Consider the following 27,010-nt stretch of genomic DNA (forward strand, 5'->3'; position numbering starts at 1 on the left):
TGGCTAATTTTTTTAATGGCCCGCGACGCAATCGTTGGCATTGTAATATTGTACTGTATTCACTCACCTGAGAACACCTGTAATTGTGTTTACAAACCATCTTGTTAGCATGGAGCTAAGAGTGGTTCCCAGCACCGTTGGTCTTCTTATCACAAGTTTTTCTAGAAGTGTTTTTCATTTCCAGCAGAGTTTCTCACCTTGCTATGGTCTCACAGGGCCTGCAGAACTTTGGTCTGAGCAGCATCCTCAGCACCTACCTGAAGGGTCTGGAGAGTGAAGGTGTGGAGTGGGGAGCTGAGCTGAGAGAGCTGCGCTTCCAGGCCGCCTGGAGAACTACTCAGTGGGACTGTCACCTGTCGGAGAGGTGAGGACCTTCACTTCTTCATCATGACCTATGGTTCTTGTTCAAGGACCTTCACTTCTTCATAATGACCTACTGGTTCTTGTTCAAGGACCTTCACTTCTTCATAATGACCTATGGTTCTTGTTCAAGGACCTTCACTTCTTCTTAATGACCTACTGGTTCTTGTTCAAGGACCTTCACTTCTTCATCGTGACCTATGGTTCTTGTTCAAGGACCTTCACTTCTTCATCATGACCAATGGTTCTTGTTCAAGGACCTTCACTTCTTCATCATGACCTATGGTTCTTGTTCAAGGACCTTCACTTCTTCATAATGACCTACTGGTTCTTGTCCAAGGACCTTCACTTCTTCATAATGACCTACTGGTTCTTGTTCAAGGACCTTCACTTCTTCATAATGACCTACTGGTTCTTGTTCAAGGACCTTCACTTCTTCATCATGACCTATGGTTCTTGTTCAAGGACCTTCACTTCTTCATCATGACCTACTGATTCTTGTTCAAGGACCTTCACTTCTTCATCATGACCTATGGTTCTTGTTCAAGGACCTTCACTTATTCTTAATGACCTACTGGTTCTTGTTCAAGGACCTTCACTTCTTCTTAATGACCTACTGGTTCTTGTTCAAGGACCTTCACTTCTTCATAATGACCTACTGGTTCTTGTTCAAGGACCTTCACTTCTTCATAATGACCTACTGGTTCTTGTTCAAGGACCTTCACTTCTTCTTAATGACCTACTGGTTCTTGTTCAAGGACCTTCACTTCTTCTTAATGACCTACTGTTCTTGTTCAAGGACCTTCACTTCTTCTTAATGACCTACTGGTTCTTGTTCAAGGACCTTCACTTCTTCATAATGACCTACTGGTTCTTGTTCAAGGACCTTCACTTATTCTTAATGACCTACTGGTTCTTGTTCAAGGACCTTCACTTCTTCATAATGACCTACTGGTTCTTGTTCAAGGACCTTCACTTATTCTTAATGACCTACTGGTTCTTGTTCAAGGACCTTCACTTCTTCATAATGACCTACTGGTTCTTGTTCAAGGACCTTCACTTCTTCTTAATGACCAACTGGTTCTTGTTCAAGGACCTTCACTTATTCTTAATGACCTACTGGTTCTTGTTCAAGGACCTTCACTTATTCTTAATGACCTACTGGTTCTTGTTCAAGGACCTTCACTTCTTCATAATGACCTACTGGTTCTTGTTCAAGGACCTTCACTTATTCTTAATGACCTACTGGTTCTTGTTCAAGGACCTTCACTTCTTCATAATGACCTACTGGTTCTTGTTCAAGGACCTTCACTTCTTCTTAATGACCTACTGGTTCTTGTTCAAGGACCTTCACTTATTCTTAATGACCTACTGGTTCTTGTTCAAGGACCTTCACTTATTCTTAATGACCTACTGGTTCTTGTTCAAGGACCTTCACTTCTTCATAATGACCTACTGGTTCTTGTTCAAGGACCTTCACTTCTTCATCATGACCTACTGGTCACTGAAACCTATTTTGTGTCCCCAGGAGTGACAAATGCAGAGCAGGCTTTCACGAGTCGGTGTTCTGCGCCTTGCAAGCCCTGAAGGACGGCGAGTTCTCGGTGTTGGATCACACCCTCAAACAGGCCAGGTGAGGCGCACTTCCTGGCGGGAAAACATCAGACGACTTGAACAGTTTCCTCACACAGGAGCGGCGAGGTGGAGGAGCTGTGTCGAGGCAGTCTGGAGGCCGTGTGGTCTCTGTACCCGGCACTCAGGAACCTGCAGAGCATCAGGGAGCTGGAGAGCGCCAAGCTGCTTTTCTCCAGGTGATGCAACAACATGGCTGAACAAGTCCTGAAGGATCCAAGTTGTGTTTGTCACCCACAGAACCTTCTCCGACCTGGCCGTGAAGGACTTGTGTGACCAGTGGAGGACACACTCCCAGCTGCTGGCCGACAGCGACTTTGCTCTGGTGGAGCCCATCCTGGCCGTGCGCTCCGTGTCCCACCACCTCCTGATGTCCAAGGCGCTGGACGCCGACCGGAACCAGTACCTCGGCTCCGTGCTCACTGACCACCTGCTGGAGCTCTGCAGGCTGGCGCGTAAAGCTGGAAATACTCAGGTAGGGTCTCCACAAGCACCTGCTCAGGTAGGGTCTCCACAAAGACCTGCTCAGGTAGGGTCTCCACAAAGACCTGCTCAGGTAGGGTCTCCACAAGCACCTGCTCAGGTAGGGTCTCCACAAAGACCTGCTTAGGTAGAGTCTCCACAAAGACCTGCTCAGGTAGGGTCTCCGCAAAGACCTGCTCAGGTAGGGTCTCCACAAAGACCTGCTCAGGTAGGGTCTCCACAAAGACCTGCTCAGGTAGGGTCTCCACAAAGACCTGCTCAGGTAGGGTCTCCACAAAGACCTGCTCAGGTAGGGTCTCCGCAAACACCTGCTCAGTATTCAAACCTGCAACCCCTGGGAAATACGATGAATCAGCAGACTTGGAGGATGTACTTGTTTCATTCTGTGGAACATAATCCGATAAGAGACATGGTTGCAAAGGTCCGTGTTACTTCTGTTCATTCTATTTCCATATTAGGGCCATTTGTCTGGTGTGCACGCTACTAGGACCACCCACACGTCATATTGTCTGGTCTGCACGCTACTAGGACCACTGACACGTCATATTGTCTGGTCTGCACGCTACTAGGAACACTGACACGTCATATTGTCTGGTCTGCACGCTACTAGGACCACTGACACGTCATATTGTCTGGTCTGCACGCTACTAGGACCACTGACACGTCATATTGTCTGGTCTGCACGCTACTAGGACCACTGACACGTCATATTGTCTGGTCTGCATGCTACTAGGACCACTGACACGTCATATTGTCTGGTCTGCACGCTACTAGGACCACTGACACGTCATATTGTCTGGTCTGCATGCTACTAGGACCACTGACACGTCATATTGTCTGGTCTGCACGCTACTAGGACCACTGACACGTCATATTGTCTGGTCTGCACGCTACTAGGACCACTGACACGTCATATTGTCTGGTCTGCATGCTACTAGGACCACTGACACATCATATTGTCTGGTCTGCACGCTACTAGGACCACTGACACGTCATATTGTCTGGTCTGCATGCTACTAGGACCACTGACACGTCATATTGTCTGGTCTGCACGCTACTAGGACCACTGACACGTCATATTGTCTGGTCTGCACGCTACTAGGACCACCCACACGTCATATTGTCTGGTCTGCACGCTACTAGGGCCACCCACACGTCATATTGTCTGGTCTGCACGCTACTAGGGCCACCCACACGTCATATTGTCTGGTCTGCACGCTACTAGGACCACCCACACGTCATATTGTCTGGTCTGCACGCTACTAGGGCCACCCACACGTCATATTGTCTGGTCTGCACGCTACTAGGGCCACCCACACGTCATATTGTCTGGTCTGCATGCTACTAAGAGCACTGACACGTCATATTGTCTGGTCTGCATGCTACTAGGACCACTGACATGTCATATTGTCTGGTCTGCACGCTACTAGGACCACTGACACGTCATATTGTCTGGTCTGCATGCTACTAGGACCACCCACACGTCATATTGTCTGGTCTGCACGCTACTAGGACCACTGACATGTCATATTGTCTGGTCCGCACGCTACTAGGACCACTGACATGTCATATTGTCTGGTCTGCATGCTACTAGGACCACTGACATGTCATATTGTCTGGTCCGCACGCTACTAGGACCACTGACATGTCATATTGTCTGGTCTGCACGCTACTAGGACCAACCACACGTCATATTGTCTGGTCCGCACGCTACTAGGACCACTGACATGTCATATTGTCTGGTCCGCACGCTACTAGGACCACTGACATGTCATATTGTCTGGTCCGCACGCTACTAGGACCACTGACACGTCATATTGTCTGGTCTGTACGCTACTAGGACCACCCACACGTCATATTGTCTGGTCTGCATGCTACTAGGACCACCCACACGTCATATTGTCTGGTCTGCACGCTACTAGGACCACTGACATGTCATATTGTCTGGTCCGCACGCTACTAGGACCACTGACATGTCATATTGTCTGGTCTGCATGCTACTAGGACCACTGACATGTCATATTGTCTGGTCCGCACGCTACTAGGACCACTGACATGTCATATTGTCTGGTCTGCACGCTACTAGGACCAACCACACGTCATATTGTCTGGTCCGCACGCTACTAGGACCACTGACATGTCATATTGTCTGGTCCGCACGCTACTAGGACCACTGACATGTCATATTGTCTGGTCCGCACGCTACTAGGACCACTGACACGTCATATTGTCTGGTCTGTACGCTACTAGGACCACCCACACGTCATATTGTCTGGTCTGCATGCTACTAGGACCACCCACACGTCATATTGTCTGGTCTGCACGCTACTAGGACCACTGACATGTCATATTGTCTGGTCCGCACGCTACTAGGACCACTGACATGTCATATTGTCTGGTCTGCACGCTACTAGGACCACCCACACGTCATATTGTCTGGTCTGCATGCTACTAGGACCACCCACACGTCATATTGTCTGGTCTGCACGCTACTAGGACCACTGACATGTCATATTGTCTGGTCCGCACGCTACTAGGACCACTGACACATCATATTGTCTGGTCAGCATGCTACTAAGACCACTGACATGTCATATTGTCTGGTCCGCACGCTACTAGGACCACTGACATGTCATATTGTCTGGTCTGCATGCTACTAGGACCACTGACACGTCATATTGTCTGGTCCGCACGCTACTAGGACCACTGACATGTCATATTGTCTGGTCTGCATGCTACTAGGACCACTGACACGTCATATTGTCTGGTCCGCACGCTACTAGGACCACTGACACGTCATATTGTCTGGTCCGCACGCTACTAGGACCACTGACACGTCATATTGTCTGGTCCGCACGCTACTAGGAGCACCCACACGTCATATTGTCTGGTCCGCACGCTACTAGGACCACTGACACGTCATATTGTCTGGTCCGCACGCTACTAGGACCACTGACACGTCATATTGTCTGGTCCGCACGCTACTAGGACCACTGACACGTCATATTGTCTGGTCTGCACGCTACTAGGACCACTGACACGTCATATTGTCTGGTCCGCACGCTACTAGGACCACTGACACGTCATATTGTCTGGTCTGCACGCTACTAGGACCACTGACACGTCATATTGTCTGGTCCGCACGCTACTAGGACCACCCACACGTCATATTGTCTGGTCCGCACGCTACTAGGACCACTGACACGTCATATTGTCTGGTCCGCACGCTACTAGGAGCACCCACACGTCATATTGTCTGGTCCGCACGCTACTAGGACCACTGACATGTCATATTGTCTGGTCTGCACGCTACTAGGACCACCGACACGTCATATTGTCTGGTCTGCATGCTACTAGGACCACTGACACGTCATATTGTCTGGTCCGCACGCTACTAGGACCACCCACACGTCATATTGTCTGGTCTGCACGCTACTAGGACCACTGACACGTCATATTGTCTGGTCTGCATGCTACTAGGAGCACCCACACGTCATATTGTCTGGTCCGCACGCTACTAGGACCACTGACACGTCATATTGTCTGGTCTGCACGCTACTAGGACCACCCACACGTCATATTGTCTGGTCTGCACGCTACTAGGGCCACCCACACGTCATATTGTCTGGTCTGCACGCTACTAGGGCCACCCACACGTCATATTGTCTGGTCTGCACGCTACTAGGACCACCCACACGTCATATTGTCTGGTCTGCACGCTACTAGGGCCACCCACACGTCATATTGTCTGGTCTGCACGCTACTAGGGCCACCCACACGTCATATTGTCTGGTCTGCATGCTACTAAGAGCACTGACACGTCATATTGTCTGGTCTGCATGCTACTAGGACCACTGACATGTCATATTGTCTGGTCTGCACGCTACTAGGACCACTGACACGTCATATTGTCTGGTCTGCATGCTACTAGGACCACCCACACGTCATATTGTCTGGTCTGCACGCTACTAGGACCACTGACATGTCATATTGTCTGGTCCGCACGCTACTAGGACCACTGACATGTCATATTGTCTGGTCTGCATGCTACTAGGACCACTGACATGTCATATTGTCTGGTCCGCACGCTACTAGGACCACTGACATGTCATATTGTCTGGTCTGCACGCTACTAGGACCAACCACACGTCATATTGTCTGGTCCGCACGCTACTAGGACCACTGACATGTCATATTGTCTGGTCCGCACGCTACTAGGACCACTGACATGTCATATTGTCTGGTCCGCACGCTACTAGGACCACTGACACGTCATATTGTCTGGTCTGTACGCTACTAGGACCACCCACACGTCATATTGTCTGGTCTGCATGCTACTAGGACCACCCACACGTCATATTGTCTGGTCTGCACGCTACTAGGACCACTGACATGTCATATTGTCTGGTCCGCACGCTACTAGGACCACTGACATGTCATATTGTCTGGTCTGCATGCTACTAGGACCACTGACATGTCATATTGTCTGGTCCGCACGCTACTAGGACCACTGACATGTCATATTGTCTGGTCTGCACGCTACTAGGACCAACCACACGTCATATTGTCTGGTCCGCACGCTACTAGGACCACTGACATGTCATATTGTCTGGTCCGCACGCTACTAGGACCACTGACATGTCATATTGTCTGGTCCGCACGCTACTAGGACCACTGACACGTCATATTGTCTGGTCTGTACGCTACTAGGACCACCCACACGTCATATTGTCTGGTCTGCATGCTACTAGGACCACCCACACGTCATATTGTCTGGTCTGCACGCTACTAGGACCACTGACATGTCATATTGTCTGGTCCGCACGCTACTAGGACCACTGACATGTCATATTGTCTGGTCTGCACGCTACTAGGACCACCCACACGTCATATTGTCTGGTCTGCATGCTACTAGGACCACCCACACGTCATATTGTCTGGTCTGCACGCTACTAGGACCACTGACATGTCATATTGTCTGGTCCGCACGCTACTAGGACCACTGACACATCATATTGTCTGGTCAGCATGCTACTAAGACCACTGACATGTCATATTGTCTGGTCCGCACGCTACTAGGACCACTGACATGTCATATTGTCTGGTCTGCATGCTACTAGGACCACTGACACGTCATATTGTCTGGTCCGCACGCTACTAGGACCACTGACATGTCATATTGTCTGGTCTGCATGCTACTAGGACCACTGACACGTCATATTGTCTGGTCCGCACGCTACTAGGACCACTGACACGTCATATTGTCTGGTCCGCACGCTACTAGGACCACTGACACGTCATATTGTCTGGTCCGCACGCTACTAGGAGCACCCACACGTCATATTGTCTGGTCCGCACGCTACTAGGACCACTGACACGTCATATTGTCTGGTCCGCACGCTACTAGGACCACTGACACGTCATATTGTCTGGTCCGCACGCTACTAGGACCACTGACACGTCATATTGTCTGGTCTGCACGCTACTAGGACCACTGACACGTCATATTGTCTGGTCCGCACGCTACTAGGACCACTGACACGTCATATTGTCTGGTCTGCACGCTACTAGGACCACTGACACGTCATATTGTCTGGTCCGCACGCTACTAGGACCACCCACACGTCATATTGTCTGGTCCGCACGCTACTAGGACCACTGACACGTCATATTGTCTGGTCCGCACGCTACTAGGAGCACCCACACGTCATATTGTCTGGTCCGCACGCTACTAGGACCACTGACATGTCATATTGTCTGGTCTGCACGCTACTAGGACCACCGACACGTCATATTGTCTGGTCTGCATGCTACTAGGACCACTGACACGTCATATTGTCTGGTCCGCACGCTACTAGGACCACCCACACGTCATATTGTCTGGTCTGCACGCTACTAGGACCACTGACACGTCATATTGTCTGGTCTGCATGCTACTAGGAGCACCCACACGTCATATTGTCTGGTCCGCACGCTACTAGGAGCACTGACACGTCATATTGTCTGGTCCGCACGCTACTAGGACCACTGACACGTCATATTGTCTGGTCCGCACGCTACTAGGACCACTGACACGTCATATTGTCTGGTCCGCACGCTACTAGGAGCACCCACACGTCATATTGTCTGGTCCGCACGCTACTAGGAGCACCCACACGTCATATTGTCTGGTCCGCACGCTACTAGGACCACCCACACGTCATATTGTCTGGTCTGCACGCTACTAGGACCACTGACACGTCATATTGTCTGGTCTGCATGCTACTAGGAGCACCCACACGTCATATTGTCTGGTCCGCACGCTACTAGGAGCACCCACACGTCATATTGTCTGGTCTGCATGCTACTAGGACCACTGACACGTCATATTGTCTGGTCTGCATGCTACTAGGACCACTGACACGTCATATTGTCTGGTCTGCATGCTACTAGGACCACTGACATGTCATATTGTCTGGTCCGCATGCTACTAGGACCACTGACATGTCATATTGTCTGGTCTGCATGCTACTAGGACCACTGACACGTCATATTGTCTGGTCTGCATGCTACTTTGACCACTGACACGTCATATTGTCTGGTCTGCATGCTACTAAGACCACTGACATGTCATATTGTCTGGTCCGCACGCTACTAGGAGCACCCACACGTCATATCAAGAGTTGTAGCATTGATGTTTTAAATGGAGACAACACACTTAAGAGAGAGGGTGCACATATACTGTAGTAGCACATATACTGTAGTAGCACATATACTGTAGTAGCACATATACTGTAGTAGCACATATACTGTAGTAGCACATACACTGTAGTAGCACATATACTGTAGTAGCACATACAGTATACTGTAGTAGCACATATACTGTAGTAGCACATATACTGTAGTAGCACATACACTGTAGTAGCACATATACTGTAGTAGCACATACAGTATACTGTAGTAGCACATATACTGTAGTAGCACATATACTGTAGTAGCACATACACTGTAGTAGCACATATACTGTAGTAGCACATATACTGTAGTAGCACATATACTGTAGTAGCACATACACTGTAGTAGCACATATACTGTAGTAGCACATATACTGTAGTAGCACATACAGTATACTGTAGTAGCACATATACTGTAGTAGCACATATACTGTAGTAGCACATACACTGTAGTAGCACATATACTGTAGTAGCACATACACTGTAGTAGCACATATACTGTAGTAGCACATATACTGTAGTAGCACATATACTGTAGTAGCACATACAGTATACTGTAGTAGCACATATACTGTAGTAGCACATATACTGTAGTAGCACATACACTGTAGTAGCACATATACTGTAGTAGCACATATACTGTAGTAGCACATATACTGTAGTAGCACATACACTGTAGTAGCACATATACTGTAGTAGCACATATACTGTAGTAGCACATACACTGTAGTAGCACATATACTGTAGTAGCACATATACTGTAGTAGCACATATACTGTAGTAGCACATACACTGTAGTAGCACATATACTGTAGTAGCACATATACTGTAGTAGCACATATACTGTAGTAGCACATATACTGTAGTAGCACATACACTGTAGTAGCACATATACTGTAGTAGCACATATACTGTAGTAGCACATATACTGTAGTAGCACATATACTGTAGTAGCACATATACTGTAGTAGCACATACACTGTAGTAGCACATATACTGTAGTAGCACATATACTGTAGTAGCACATACAGTATACTGTAGTAGCACATATACTGTAGTAGCACATATACTGTAGTAGCACATATACTGTAGTAGCACATATACTGTAGTAGCACATACAGTATATTAGCAGTCAACATATTTGACTTGTGCGTCCAGCTGGCAGAGCGGGCAGTTTTCCAGATGAAGCAACACGGAGTTGAAGGACCGCTGGCGTTGTCGCCTGTGTCGCCGTGGCAACTGGAGGAGGCCCAGGTGTTCTGGGCCAAGAGAGAACATGGTCTTGCTTTGGGCCTGCTGAGACAGATGATCCACAATCTGGAGGACAAGGTGACAAAAGGTCTTGTGCACCACCAGCGTGCAGCACTCATGAGTCCGCTCCACCAGGTGGACCTCCACCCTGCTCTGCTCCCGGTCTTCACCGAGTGTCTCAGGCTGTGCGGGAACTGGCTGGCCGAAACGTGCCAGGAAAGTCCCGGAGTCATTTTGGAGAAGTACCTGGAAAGGGTGAGAAGTTTCTCTGCGACACACAGATGGTGTTGTGGGTGACTGGAGCTGCAGATCTTGACCTTGTAGGCCGTGGACGTGATGGAGGAGGACTCTGGCGTGCAGGACGCTCGCTCGCTGGATCAGAGAACCGAGGCCTTCCTGTCACTCGCCCGCTTTTCTGACGCCCAGTACCAGAGCATCGACAAGTACATGACCTCCTCCGAGTTTGAGAACAAGCAGGCCCTGTTGGAGAAGGCCAAAGAAGAGGTGGACCTGATGAAGGAGCAGAAGGTGGTGTCCAACAGGTGAGTCCACTCCAGGTGTCTTTGATGTTCTTTCTTCATGCAACATGAGGATCAGGATTGGTTTTTCATTCAAATATGGATTAGAATTTGGGTCAGGAAATGGATCTTCTCCCCAGAAAGCCAATAGTGACTCACTCACTGCAACTTTCAACTGGAATAAGTGATAAGACACCCAGAATAAGTGATAAGACACCCAGAATAAGTGATAAAACAACCAGGATAAGTGATAAGACACCCAGAATAAGTGATAAGACCCCCAAAATAAGTGATAAGACACCCAGAATAAGTGATAAAACAACCAGGATAAGTGATAAGACACCCAGAATAAGTGATACGACACCCAGAATAAGTGATAAGACACCCAGAATAAGTGATAAAACAACCAGAATAAGTGATAAGACACCCAGAATAAGTGATAAAACAACCAGAATAAGTGATAAAACACCCAGAATAAGTGATAAGACCCCCAGAATAAGTGATAAGACCCCCAGAATAAGTGATAAGACACCCAGAATAAGTGATAAAACACCCAGAATAAGTGATAAGACCCCCAGAATAAGTGATAAAACACCCAGAATAAGTGATAAGACCCCCAGAATAAGTGATAATCCCTCCCACATGTCGCGTGATGAACAGAGAGCTGGAAGATGTGTCCTGGCAGGTACACGGTGAAGGTGCAACGGGAGCTGGAGTTGGACCAGAAGGCTCTCTCCAACCTGCAGGCAGACCGCCAGCGCTTCCTGTGCAAGGCGGTGGAGAACTACACGCAGTGTCTGGGGCAGGGTGAGGCACACGACACCTGGGTGTTCCGCCTGGCCTCGCTCTGGCTGGAGAACGCCGACGTCAGAGCCGTCAACGACCTGATGAAGGTGTGCCAGTGTTGTTAGCATTGTGTGTTGTTAGCATTGTTCATCTTTAACCAGGGAACGCTTGGTGAATATTTGTATCAAACACCACAACATGATCATTAAATAGCCAACTTTAATAAGTATGAAAGTTAATGAAACACTAAATGTGTGGAGTGGTGATGTACTAGTTGTTACTTGCATGTGTGGTGGTGATGTACTAGTTGTTACTTGCATGTGTGGTGGTGATGTACTAGTTGTTACTTGCATGTGTGGTGGTGATGTACTAGTTGTTACTTGCATGTGTGGTGGTGATGTACTAGTTGTTACTTGCATGTGTGGTGGTGATGTACTAGTTGTTACTTGCATGTGTGGTGGTGATGTACTAGTTGTTGTTGCAGAAAGGAGTGAAGAAGATCCCGTCCTACAAGTTCCTGCCTCTCATGTACCAGCTGGCTGCACGAATGGGAACCAAGATGACTTCCAGCACTGGAGAGGATGTTGGCTTCCATGATGTCCTCAGTGATGTGAGACTTGACACATTCTACCCTCTATTTATTAATATAGATATTATTATTATTTAGTCATCTAACGAGGATAGGATAATGTAGATGTTTAAAGGCCTACTGAAATGAATTTTTTTTTATTTAAACGGGGATAGCAGATCTATTCTATGTGTCATACTTGATCATTTCGCGATATTGCCATATTTTTGCTGAAAGGATTTAGTATAGAACAACGACGATAAAGATCGCAACTTTTGGTATCTGATAAAAAAAAGGCTTGCCCCTACCGGAAGTAGCGTGACGTAGTCAGTTGAACATATACGCAAAGTTCCCTATTGTTTACAATGATGGCCGCATGAAGTGAGAGAGATTCGGACCGAGAAAGCGACAATTTCCCCATTAATTTGAGCGAGGATGAAAGATTTGTGGATGAGTGAAGTGCAAGTGAAGGACTAGTGGGGAGTTGAAGCTATTCAGATAGGGAAGATGCTGTGAGAGTGACCTGATATTCAGCTGGGAATGACTACAACAGTAAATAAACACAAGACATATATATACTCTATTAGCCACAACACAACCAGGCTTATATTTAATATGCCACAAATTAATCCTGCATAAAAACACCTGCGTGTTTGTTATGCTAGCTCCTAGCTCCTCTGCTAGCTCCTAGCTCCATAGAACACGCCAATACAATTCAAACACCTGATCAACACACACAATCACTCAGCCCAAAAGACCGTTCACCTAACCCAAGGTTCATAAAGCTTATATATTTTTAAAAAGTTACGTACATACGCAAAAAAAAAGTTGCGCACATACGGTCAAGCGATGAAATGTTTAGAAGCCAAAGCTGCATACTCACAGTAGCACGTCTGCGTCTTTGTCATCCAAATCAAAGTAATCCTGGTAAGAGTCTGTGGTGTCCCAGTTCTCTACAGGCGTCTGTGTATCGAAGTCAAAAGTCCTCCTGGTTAGAGTCTCTGTTATCCGAGTTCTTCCATCTTGACTGCATCTTTCGGGAATGTAAACAAAGCTGTATTTTTCGAACGAAGTCAGCAACAACAGTACACAGCGCCGGCTGTGTACTGTTGTTGCTGACTTCGTTCAAAAAATACGTCCGTTTCACACCGACAACTTTCTTCTTTGCTTGCTCAGCTTCTTTCTCTATAATGCAATGAACATAATTGCAACAGATTCACGAACACAGATGTCCAGAATACTGTGGAATTATGAAATGAAAACAGAGCTTTTTTGTATTGTATTCAATGTGGAAGGCATACCTCTGTTCCCCGGGCTACGTCACGCGCATACGTCATCCTCAGAGGCGTTTCGAACTGGAAGTTTAGCGGCAAATTTAAAATGTCACTTTATAAGTTAACCCGGCCGTATTGGCATGTGTTATAATGTTAAGATTTCATCATTGATATATAAACTATCAGACTGCGTGGTCGCTAGTAGTGGCTTTCAGTAGGCCTTTAAATAGATGTACTACATATTATTATTATTTAGTCATCTAACGAGGATAGGATAATATAGATGTTTAAATAGATGTACTACATATTATAGCGTGCAAATAAATATATAAACATGACAGCAAACCTAAGCAAATGTTCTGTTTGGACCATGACTGCACTTGCTATAATTATTATTTATGTTATGCATGATTATAATGTACATGTGTACATTATTATACTATACATGTGTACATTATTATAATGTACATGTGTGCATTATTATGATGTACATGTGTGCATTAGTATACTGTACATGTGTACATTATTATAATGTACATGTGTGCATTAGTATACTGTACATGTGCATTATTATACTGTACATGTGTATTATTATACTGTACATGTGCACATTATTATACTGTACGTGTCTATATTATTATAATGTACATGTGTACATTAGTATACTGTGCATGTGCATTACTATACTGTACATGTGTACATTATTATAATGTACACATGTGCATGATTATACTGTACATGTGTGCATGATTATAATATACATGTGTGCATGATTATACTGTACATGTGTGCATGATTATACTGTCCATGTGTGCATGATTATAATATACATGTGTGCATGATTATACTGTACATGTGTGCATGACTATAATGTACATGTGTGCATGATTATACTGTACATGTGTGCATGATATACTGTACATGTGTGCATGATTATACTGTACATGTGTGCATGATTATACTGTACATGTATACATTATTATAAAGTACATGTGTGCATGATTATACTGTCCATGTGTGCATGATTATAATATACATGTGTGCATGATTATACTGTACATGTGTGCATGACTATAATGTACATGTGTGCATGATTATACTGTACATGTGTGCATGATATACTGTACATGTGTGCATGATTATATTGTACATGTATACATTATTATAAAGTACATGTGTGCATGATTATACTGTACATGTGTGCATGATTATACTGTACATGTGTGCATGACTATAATGTACATGTCTGCATGATTATAAAGTACAAGTGTGCATGATTATACTGTACATGTGTACATTATTATAAAGTACATGTGTGCATGATTATAAAGTACATGTGTGCATGATTATAAAGTACATGTGTGCATGATTATACTGTACATGTGTGCATGATTATAAAGTACATGTGTGCATGATTATACTGTACATGTGTGCATGATTATAAAGTACATGTGTGCATGATTATACTGTACATGTGTGCATGATTATACTGTACATGTGTGCATGATTATACTGTATATGTGTACATTATTATAAAGTACATGTGTGCATGATTATAAAGTACATGTGTGCATGATTATACTGTACATGTGTGCATGATTATAAAGTACATGTGTGCATGATTATACTGTACATGTGTGCATGATTATACTGTACATGTGTGCATGATTATACTGTATATGTGTACATTATTATAAAGTACATGTGTGCATGATTATAAAGTACATGTGTGCATGATTATACTGTACATGTGTGCATGATTATACTGTACATGTGTGCATGATTATAAAGTACATGTGTGCATGATTATACTGTACATGTGTGCATGATTATAAAGTACATGTGTGCATGATTATAAAGTACATGTGTGCATGATTATAAAGTACATGTGTGCATGATTATACTGTACATGTGTGCATGACTATAATGTACATGTATCTCCTCTCAGTTGATCTACCGCTCCTCCCTGGAACACCCTCACCACACTCTCTTCATCATCTTTGCGCTGGTCAACGCCAAAAAGGATGAGACATTGTGCAGGAGCCGCCTGCCAAAGAGCAGTCCTAGACAGTCGTCACCCTTCGACATGGTAGGTGGAGCTCAGTGTTGACCTGCAGGAGCGTACATTTGACCTGTCATCTTGCTGTGCAGGAGCCTACATTTGACCTGTCATCTTGCTGTGCAGGAGCGTACATTTGAGCTGTCATCTTGCTGTGCAGGAGCCTACATTTGAGCTGTCATCTTGCTGTGCAGGAGCGTACAGATGTGGCCCGGAGGATCATGGAGGCGGTGAGGAAGAAGAAAGGCGAGATGATCCATGGGATGGAGCGGCTGTGTGACGCCTACATCACGCTGGCCTACATGGACGCCAGCAGACACAAGATGGAGAAGAGTGAGCTAAGCCCCGCCCATCATGGATCAAATAATGCTAACAACCCTGACGCTTGTACGTTGTTGTTGGGTCCAGAGGCCATACCCATCCCTGCAGACCAGCCCATCCTACACATCAAGGACCTGGACACGGTCGCCATGCCAACCCTGGAGATCAAGGTGCTCTGACTAGAAGCATTAAAGGCCTACTGAAATGAAATGTTTGTATTTAAACGGGGATAGCAGATCTATTCTATGTGTCATACTTGATCATTTCGCGATATTGCCATATTTTTGCTGAAAGGATTTAGTATAGAACAACGACGATAAAGATTGCAACTTTTGGTATCTGAAAAAAAAAAGGCTTGCCCCTACCGGAAGTAGCGTGACGTAGTCAGTTGAACATATACGCAAAGTTCCCTATTGTTTACAATGATGGCCGCATGAAGTGAGAGAGATTCGGACCAAGAAAGCGACAATTTCCCCATTAATTTGAGCGAGGATGAAAGATTTGTGGATGAGTAAAGTGCAAGTGAAGGACTAGTGGGGAGTTGAAGCTATTCAGATAGGGAAGATGCTGTGAGAGTGACCTGATATTCAGCTGGGAATGACTACAACAGTAAATAAACACAAGACATATATATACTCTATTAGCCACAACACAACCAGGCTTATATTTAATATGCCACAAATTAATCCTAATGCTAGCTCCTAGCTACTAGCTCGAGCTAGTTATAGCAAGCGATCAAATGTTTGGAAGCGCAGCTGTGTACTCACGTTATCGCAACTGTGTATCCAAATCAAAGTCCTCCTGGTTAGAGTCTCTGTTGTCCGAGTTCTTCCATCTTGACTGCATCTTTCGGGAATGTAAACAAAGAAGCGCCGGCTGTGTACGTGTTGTTGCTGACTTCCCTCGCAAAATAGACACTTCGCACCGACAACTTTCTTCTTTGCTTGCTCAGCTTCTTTCTCCATAATGCAATGAACAAATTGCAACAGATTCACCAACACAGATGTCCAGAATACTGTGGAATAATGAGATGAAAACAGAGCTATTTCGTATTGACTTCAATGGTGTCCGAATACTTCCGTTTCAATGATTGACGTCACGCGCATACGTCAACCCTCAGAGGCGTTTCGAACCAGAAGTTTAGCGGGAAGTTTAAAATGTCACTTTATAAGTTAACCCGGCCGTATTGGCATGTGTTGCAATGTTAAGATTTCATCATTGATATATAAACTATCAGACTGCGTGGTCGCTAGTAGTGGCTTTCAGTAGGCCTTTAATACAACAATAGCAAGAATACTTTTTGAAATATATATGAATACCTATTATACATGTATATTTTATATATATATATATATAATATACAAATACAGTACATGCATATTTATATACATTTTAGTATTTCCCTGCAATTTTGAAAAGACCATTATTGTTGTTGACGTTAACTACCTTTGTTTACAACAATCACAAACATAACACTAGGAGTGTCATGATCTGAAATTGATATCAGACTGATATCAGAAAAAACACCAAGTACGTGATGATATGGACTTGCATGTTAAAATGTGTGGTATCATGTACGATACATCGATACAAGCAGTCTTCCAGCGTGTTTACGTGTTTGTGATACCATGTGCGATACAAGCAGTCCTGCAGCGTGTTTACTTGTGTGTGATATCATGTGCGATACAAGCAGTCCTGCAGCGTGTTTACTTGTGTGGGATATCATGTGCGATACAAGCGGTCCTGCAGCGTGTTTTCTTGTGTGTGATATCATGTGCGATGCAAGCAGTCCTGCAGCGTGTTTACTTGTGTGTGATATAATGTGCGATACAAGCGGTCCTGCAGCGTGTTTTCTTGTGTGTGATATCATGTGCGATACAAGCGGTCCTGCAGCGTGTTTACTTGTGTGTGATATCATGTGCGATACCAGCAGTCCTGCAGCGTGTTTACTTGTGTGTGATATCATGTGCGATACAAGCGGTCCTGCAGCGTGTTTACTTGTGTGTGATATCATGTGCGATACAAGCAGTCTGCATCGTGTTTTCTTGTGTGTGATATCATGTGCGATACAAGACGTCCTGCAGCGTGTTGACTTGTGTGTGGTATCATATGCGATACAAAAAGTCCTGCAGCGTGTTGACTTGTGTGTGATACCGTGTGCGATACAAGCAGTCCTGCAGCGTGTTTACTTGTGTGTGATATCATGTGCGCTACAAGCAGTCCTGCAGCGTGTTTTCTTGTGTGTGATATCATGTGCGATACCAGCAGTCCTGCAGAGTGTTTACTTGTGTGTGATATCATGTGCGATACCAGCAGTCCTGCAGCGTGTTTACTTGTGTGTGATATCATGTGCGATACAAGCGGTCCTGCAGCGTGTTTACTTGTGTGTGATATCATGTGCGATACAAGCAGTCTGCATCGTGTTTTCTTGTGTGTGATATCATGTGCGATACAAGACGTCCTGCAGCGTGTTGACTTGTGTGTGATATCATATGCGATACAAAAAGTCATGCAGCGTGTTGACTTGTGTGTGATACAATGTGCGATACAAGCAGTCCTGCAGAGTGTTTACTTGTGTGTGATAACATGTGAGATTCAAGCAGTACTGCAGCGTGTTTACTTGTGTGTGATATCATGTGCGATACAAGCAGTCCTGCAGAGTGTTTACTTGTGTGTGATATCATGTGCGATACAAGCAGTCCTGCCGAGATTTTACTTGTCCTCCAAACAACACACCATTTCTTCTATTTTACTAAAGTCATCTACAAAAGGTAAACATGCTAAGCTATAGGCTTCTAGGAGCTCGCAGCTCCACAACAGCTAAGCACACAATAGCACACAGGCTAGACATGTGTAATATTCATTGAACAATAAAAGGTGACATTAGTCAATATAAACAAGTATTCAATAATTATAGTTACTTATTACTTACACATACAAAGTCTCCAAGGCAGAAGTGTATTAGAACGTGTCCAGTAACAAACGTGTCCGCATCATTCGGCTCCCTGCATCATGAGTTTAACTTCATGAATTATTGTTGCATTATGTGTTGCCAAAACAATTAGCCCTCCACTTTAACTTAAAGACGGTATAAGTTAATTCCAGACGGTTAATAATAAATATTATTTTTCATTGTTCTGTTTGACTCTTTTCACTCCATCAAACCTCTTCTAACACTCCACACTACTAAATGATACATGCATCTACTATGACCTGTGCTGATATCTTATGGGATTAGTGTGGTATCAGCCGATACACGTCTCCAGTATGGTTATTGTAAGTGAAATATTACATTTGTGTGCTACTTAAAGTCATCAAAGATTATTTACAGGCGTAATATTCAACATGTTAGTTTTGACTTCACACCTGAACTATTCTGTCATAATCAAACTATGTGTCTTCCTTTTAAAAGGTGGATCCTTCAGGTTGCTATGACGACGTGGTAACCATCAGATCCTTCGTACCGCACTACCACCTGGCGGGAGGTGTCAACCTGCCCAAAATCATCGACTGTGTGGGCTCGGACGGCAGGAGCAGGAGGCAGCTGGTCAAGGTGCGTGCGTGCGTGCGTGCGCTAAAATGTGTTTCTATATTCTGCTGTGATGGCGTCCACACATCTGAGTGCTGATGTTTGTCTTTAGTCAATAAAGAAGCATGTTGCGTTGCCCAGCATTCCTCCAATGGGGAATTCAAATTGCTAGTCTCTCCCAGATTCTTTTTATGGCAATAAGCTGATGTTTATATTCAATCAACAGGCAGTAGTTGGTATTTTGTGGTTTATTCTCCAAGCTTAGAGGACAAACGTGAGACCAATCTAGCACACCAGCGTTCCCCCGCCTGGTCTAGCTCGGTCTCCTTTCCAACTCACGGAAGTGCTGTGATTTTCCCTCTGTCCCTCGCCCCCACTCCCGTTGTTTAGACTACTCCGAGTTATCTCTACTCTGACACATTCCAATCTAGAAGGCCGACACCTTACTATGAGACTCAAAAGAAGGAAGAATACTAGCTATTCTTTATATGACTATAGGAGTTTAGAAAGAAGTAACACTTAAATATGGATATGATTCTGATCTGCTTCCAACAGTGTGGACATCACAAACATGCTTTGTCACTTTATAATCCAGGCAGTGTGTGTGTAAAACACTTGTTTGACTATTTCACACAGTCCTCATCAAATATATATTTTTATTACTTTATTACATGTTTTTCTTTAGGACCGATAGATTATTAGTAGTCCAGGAGGCCGATAGTCCATCCATTTTATACCGCTTTAAAGATGAATATTATATGTCAGTAAACATCTGTTGTAGTTTTTAACATTATTTGTAGGAAAGGTGGACAAGTATGTTTCATTTTGTGTTTCATTTATCATCAAAAAACATCTTTATTACGTGTGTCTAAGAGGAGCATCAACATTTTTTTTGAAATGTGGAACATCTCCTGGGAAAATTGGTCAAAATATGTCATTTTTCTACTCATCTTCTCCATTTTATTCCATTTGATAAGACTTTATGTATTTAACACTTCATCCTGAAATAATGTCAACATTTCAATAACAACAATTCTAGATCATCATTACTTCCTGGATGTTACAGAAAGTATGAGAATGTGTGAGCTGCCGCCTCGCTCTCGTTACTTATACAATCATCTCATATTTGTCAAGGTTTCTACACAAAGTTTGCATTTGTCTGTCATCTTCATGTCCGTCTCGGTCACGTTATTTGATTGAATGACGGAACATGAAACTCGTGGCGCTCCTTTAATGAGTGTTTTGTACTTTGCAGTAGCCAAAACAAACAAAACACCACCGGGAAAATGCCAGGAAAGAAGGACAAAAACGGGATTTTATTTTAAAATACTGGTATCATTTGTGTATATATTGTATCTGCTGATGTACTTCTGTTATATTTGTAAAAAAGAAAGGCCGATACCGATCTAGGTCAAAATGCCAAATATCAGTGTGGTGAATGGGTGGATGTTTAGTGTTGTGTGCGCTGACCTTTGACCTCTGTGTGACAGGGAAAAGATGACCTGCGCCAAGATGCGGTCATGCAGCAGGTGTTCTCCATGTGCTCCATGCTGCTGCAGCGCAACATGGACACTCGGAAGAGGAAGCTCAATATCAGGCGATACAAGGTTACACCTATCACTGCTTTCTATCATATCTGCTCATATGTCACTGCTTGATATCAGGACTGGCTGTATCGCACGTGATCTCACACATAAGTAAACACTCTGCTTGCATCGCACATGATATCACACACGAGTAAACAGGCTGCGGGACCGCTTGTATCGCACAAGATGTCACACACAAGTAAACACGCTGCCGGACTGCTTGTATCGCACATGATATCACACACAAGTTGACATGCTGCCGGACTTATTGAATCTCACATGATATCACACACAAGTAAACACGCTGCGGGACTGCTTGTATCGCACATGATATCACACACAAGTAAACACGCAAGACTGCTTTAATCGCACATGATATCACAAACAAGTGAAAAGCTGCAGGACCGCACGTATCGCACATGATATCACACACACGTGAACACGCTGCAGGACTGCTTGTATCGCACCTGATATCACACACAAGAAAACACGCTGCAGGACTGCTTGTATCGCACATGATATCACACACAAGTGAACATGATACAAGACTGCTTGTATTGCACATGATAGCACACACAAGTAAACATATTGCAGGACTGCTTGTATCGCACATGATATCACACACAAGTGAACGCACTGCAGGGCCTCTTGTATCGCACTTGATATCTCACACATTTGACTGCACTACAAGACCCCTTTTTTCCCACATGATATCACACACAAGTAAACACGATGCAGGACCGCTTGTATCGCACATAAAGTGAACATGTTATAAGACTGCTTGTATCGCACATGATATCACACACAAGTGAACATGTTACAAGACTGCTTGTATTGCACATAATATCACACACAAGTGAACATGTTACAAGACTATTTGTATTGCACATGATGTCACACACAAGAGAACACACTGCAGGACTGCTAGTATCGCACATAATATCACACACAAGTGAACATGTTACAAGACTGCTTGTATTGCACATAATATCACACACAAGAGAACACACTGCAGGACTGCTAGTATCGCACATGATATCACACACAAGTGAACATGTTACAAGACTGCTTGTATCGCACATGATATCACACACACGTAAACATGATGCAGGACTGCTTGTATCGCACACGATATCACACAAGCGAGCAAGTGGCATCCCACACTTGCCGATACAGGACCAACATCAGCATGGTATCAGGACATAATCACTAAAGACAGTATATTGATGGTGTTTAGGTAGTTCCATTCTCGCAGTGCAGCGGGGTTCTAGAATGGTGTTCTGGCACGGTTCCCCTGGGAGAGTTCTTAGTGGACCCCAACAAAGGAGCCCACAAACGCTATCGGCCTCAGGACGCGTCCAGCCTGGCCTGCCGCAAGAAGATGATGGTAATGTCAGCCATTAATTACCCAGCAGCCCTTGCTCTCCCTCCTCACTGCTCTTTCTGCTCTGCTGTCAGGAGGCTCAGAGGCTGAGCTTTGACCACAAGATGGAGGTCTTCATGGAGGTCTGCTCCCACTTCAAGCCCGTCTTCCGCTACTTCTGCATGGAGCGCTTCCTCGACCCTGCAGTCTGGATGGAGAGACGCCTGGCCTACACCCGCAGTGTGGCCACCTCCTCCATAGGTAGGAACACCATGTTTGGAAGGTGTGGCCACCTCCTCCAGAGGTAGGAACACCATGTTTGGAAGGTGTGGCCACCTCCTCCATAGGTAGGAACAGCATGTTTGGAAGGTGTGGCCACCTCCTCCATAGGTAGGAACACCATGTTTGGAAGGTGTGGCCACCTCCTCCAGAGGTAGGAACACCATGTTTGGAAGATGTGGCCACCTCCTCCATAGGTAGGAACACCATGTTTGGAAGGTGTGGCCACTTCCTCCAGAGGTAGGAACACCATGTTTGGAAGGTGTGGCCACCTCCTCCATAGGTAGGAACAGCATGTTTGGAAGGTGTGGCCACCTCCTCCATAGGTAGGAACACCATGTTTGGAAGGTGTGGCCACCTCCTCCAGAGGTAGGAACACCATGTTTGGAAGATGTGGCCACCTCCTCCATAGGTAGGAACACCATGTTTGGAAGGTGTGGCCACCTCCTCCAGAGGTAGGAACACCATGTTTGGAAGGTGTGGCCACCTCCTCCATAGGTAGGAACACCATGTTTGGAAGGTGTGGCCACCTCCTCCATAGGTAGGAAACACCACATTTGGAAGGTGTGGCCACCTCCTCCATAGGTAGGAACACCATGTTTGGAAGGTGTGGCCACCTCCTCCATAAGTAGGAACACCATGTTTGGAAGGTGTGGCCACCTCCTCCATAAGTAGGAACACCATGTTTGGAAGGTGTGGCCACCTCCTCCATAGGTAGGAACACCATGTTTGGAAGGTGTGGCCACCTCCTCCATAAGTAGGAACACCATGTTTGGAAGGTGTGGCCACCTCCTCCATAAGTAGGAACACCATGTTTGGAAGGTGTGGCCACCTCCTCCATAGGTAGGAACACCATGTTTGGAAGGTGTGGCCACCTCCTCCATAGGTAGGACCACCACGTTTGGAAGGTGTGGCCACCTCCTCCATAGGTAGGAACACCATGTTTGGAAGGTGTGGCCACCTCCTCCATAGGTAGGAACACCATGTTTGGAAGGTGTGGCCACCTCCTCCATAGGTAGGAACACCACGTTTGGAAGGTGTGGCCACCTCCTCCATAGGTAGGAACACCATGTTTGGAAGGTGTGGCCACCTCCTCCATAGGTAGGAACACCATGTTTGGAAGGTGTGGCCACCTCCTCCATAGGTAGGAACACCACGTTTGGAAGGTGTGGCCACCTCCTCCATAGGTAGGAACACCATGTTTGGAAGGTGTGGCCACCTCCTCCATAAGTAGGAACACCACGTTTGGAAGGTGTGGCCACCTCCTCCATAGGTAGGAACACCATGTTTGGAAGGTGTGGCCACCTCCTCCATAGGTAGGAACACCATGTTTGGAAGGTCATTGAGAAGGAAATGTTGTGAGCTTTGATGTAAATGTTGTGGCCCACAGTGGGCTACATCCTGGGTCTGGGGGACCGACACATCCAGAACATCCTGATAGACGAGCAGACTGCAGAACTGGTGCACATCGACTTAGGTACAGTTCTTGGCCACACCGCTTCTTTGCGCGACAATCACCATTGTTCTTCTCGTCCCTGCAGGTGTGGCCTTTGAGCAAGGCAAGATTCTGCCCACCCCCGAGACCGTGCCCTTCAGACTCACCAGGGACATTGTGGACGGCATGGGCATCACTGGAGTGGAGGGGGTCTTCAGGAGGTGAGAAGATTGACAGCCTGTGAAGAACTTTATAAATATTATATTTATATGTCCAAACCTTCTTTTTTAGCTTATATTCTGAGAGCTGTTCAAAGAAACTGACTCCTTTTTATAGTTTTTTTGTTATCAAAGAAAACAACCCCTAGTAGATCAGAATACATTCATGTACACAAATACTACTCTATTAGTGGAAATTAGTCTGAATTGTAGAGTTTTTATTGTAAACGTTCCAAAAAGGTGGTGCCATATTTCCATGTTTTGGCAGTGTTGCGTGCGACCACAGTCTTCCTCTCAGGGAATAAAACCCACTGGTCACTCCCGAGTTCTTTTGGATGACATATGTTGAGTAAGAAGGACAGAAGTTTTAGGAGTCCAGCCCTTACAACGCAGTCACCAGGAGAGGTTCCTTACAACGCAGTCACCAGGAGAGGTGTAGACGTAGAACAGAAGGAGTTAACTCTTATAGTGAGAAGGCAGCCCTCCCCCGCTTACAGAGGGGGATGCACCTGCTGATAAGAAGAGGGACCGTGAACTGAGTCAAACCTTCCTTGTGAGGAGTGATCCATCATGTCTGTGCAGACCCTGGACACTCCAGGACCAAGTGTGGACATATACTAAGACAATATACCAACAAAAGTACCATCACACAATACAGTTTTATACTAAAGCAGGCGTCACCAACGCGGTGCCCGCGGGCACCAGGTAGCCCGTAAGGACCAGATGAGTAGCCCGCTGGCCTGTTCTAAAAATAGCTCAAATAGCAGCACTTACCAGTGAGCTGCCTCTATTTTTTAAATTGTATTTATTTACTAGCAAGCTGGTCTCGCTTTGCCCGACATTTTTAATTCTAAGAGAGACAAAACTCAAATAGAATTTGAAAATAAAATAAAATATTTTAAAGACTTGGTCTTCACTTGTTTAAATAAATTCATTCATTTTTTTACTTTGCTTCTTATAACTTTCAGAAAGACAATTTTAGAGAAAAAATACAACCTTAAAAATGATTTTAGGATTTTTAATACCTTTTTACCTTTTAAATTCCTTCCTCTTCTTTCCTGACAATTTAAATCAATGTTCAAGTAAAAAAATGTTTTTTATTGTAAAGAATAATAAATAGATTTTAATTTAATTCTTCATTTTAGCTTCTATTTTTCCGACGAAGAATATTCGTGAAATATTTTTTCAAACTTATTATGATTAAAATTCAAAAAAATTATTCTGGCAAATCTAGAAAATCTGTAGAATCAAATTTAAATCTTATTTCAAAGTCTTTTGATTTTTTATTTTTATTTTTGTTTTGGAAAATCTAGAAAAAATAATTATTTGTCTTTGTTAGAAATATAGCTTGGTCCAATTTGTTATATACTCTAACAAAGTGCAGATTGGATTTTAACCTATTTAAAACATGTCATCAAAATTCTAAAATTAATCTTAATCAGGAAAAATTACTAATGATGTTCCATAAATTATTTTTAAAAGTTTTTCTCTTCTTTTTTTCGGTTGAATTTTGAATTTTAAAGAGTCGAAATTGAAGACAAGCTATGTTTCAAAATGTAATTGTAATTTTTTTCGTGTTTTCTCCTCTTTTAAACTGTTCAATTAAGTGTAAATATCATTAATTATTAATAATAACATAGAGTTAAAGGTAAATTGAGCAAATTGGCTATTTCTGGCAATTTATTGAAGTGTGTATCAAACTGGTAGCCCTTCGCATTAATCACTACCCAAGAAGTAGCTCTTGCTTTCAAAAAGGTTGGTGACCCCTGGACTAAAGTATACCACAAATTAATGCATCACTCGTTTGAAGTTTCCCACACTTAAAAAAAAAAAGGTGGAGCATTTTACAAATACAGAAAAAATACACAAATACATTCATGGATGGAAAGTATGAATACAAACGAGGACGACATAAACGTTACAGTATAAAACTGTGCTAGCATACGTGGTGTGTGCACACTTGAACTACTACCCTTTAGAACAGTGGGGTCCAAAGTGCGGACATTTGTGGCCCCTAGCTCATTTTTTAACGGTGGGTGGGTGTAGACCCCATTCACAGTGGGTGTAGACCCCATTCATAGTGGGTGTAGACCTCATTCATAGTGGGTGTAGACCCCATTCACAGTGGGTGTAGACCCCATTCACAGTGGGTGTAGACCCCATTCATAGTGGGTGTAGACCTCATTCATAGTGGGTGTAGACCCCATTCACAGTGGGTGTAGACCCCATTCATAGTGGGTGTAGACCTCATTCATAGTGGGTGTACACTCCATTCACAGTGGGTGTAGACCCCATTCACAGTGGATGTAGACCCCATTCATAGTGGGTGTAGACCTCATTCATAGTGGGTGTAGACTCCATTCACAGTGGGTGTAGACCCCATTCACAGTGGGTGTAGACCTCATTCATAGTGGGTGTAGACTCCATTCACAGTGGGTGTAGACCCCATTCACAGTGGATGTAGACCCCATTCACAGTGGGTGTAGACCTCATTCATAGTGGGTGTACACTCCATTCATAGTGGGTGTAGACCCCATTCACAGTGGGTGTAGACCACATTCACAGTGGGTGTAGACCACATTCACAGTGGGTGTAGACCCCATTCATAGTGGGTGTAGACCTCATTCATAGTGGG

General features: G+C 44.7%; 1 protein-coding gene across 3 annotated transcripts in view; it reads left to right on the plus strand.

Annotated features, from left to right (window-relative positions):
• atm (ATM serine/threonine kinase) overlaps positions 1-27,010 on the plus strand; it is a 103,488-nt gene that overhangs the window by 71,763 nt on the left and 4,715 nt on the right. For 2 of the 3 annotated variants that reach the window (XM_062067315.1, XM_062067314.1), the window contains exons 43-60: positions 216-364; positions 1,889-1,993; positions 2,052-2,171; positions 2,233-2,467; positions 10,347-10,517; positions 10,575-10,694; positions 10,764-10,981; positions 11,643-11,850; positions 12,228-12,353; positions 15,534-15,674; positions 15,839-15,977; positions 16,053-16,135; positions 19,378-19,518; positions 20,985-21,101; positions 22,318-22,467; positions 22,539-22,704; positions 24,113-24,199; positions 24,264-24,378. In XM_062067315.1, coding sequence (XP_061923299.1) covers positions 216-364; positions 1,889-1,993; positions 2,052-2,171; positions 2,233-2,467; positions 10,347-10,517; positions 10,575-10,694; positions 10,764-10,981; positions 11,643-11,850; positions 12,228-12,353; positions 15,534-15,674; positions 15,839-15,977; positions 16,053-16,135; positions 19,378-19,518; positions 20,985-21,101; positions 22,318-22,467; positions 22,539-22,704; positions 24,113-24,199; positions 24,264-24,378 — 2,591 coding nt within the window. Of the gene's footprint in view, positions 1-215; positions 365-1,888; positions 1,994-2,051; positions 2,172-2,232; positions 2,468-10,346; positions 10,518-10,574; positions 10,695-10,763; positions 10,982-11,642; positions 11,851-12,227; positions 12,354-15,533; positions 15,675-15,804; positions 15,978-16,052; positions 16,139-19,377; positions 19,519-20,984; positions 21,102-22,317; positions 22,468-22,538; positions 22,705-24,112; positions 24,200-24,263; positions 24,379-27,010 lie in introns of those variants that run through there. The other variant, XR_009828239.1, reaches the window with a different exon arrangement.

This window comes from Entelurus aequoreus, linkage group LG13, assembly GCF_033978785.1.
Source record: "Entelurus aequoreus isolate RoL-2023_Sb linkage group LG13, RoL_Eaeq_v1.1, whole genome shotgun sequence".
In the NCBI taxonomy this organism is placed as follows: domain Eukaryota; kingdom Metazoa; phylum Chordata; class Actinopteri; order Syngnathiformes; family Syngnathidae; genus Entelurus; species Entelurus aequoreus.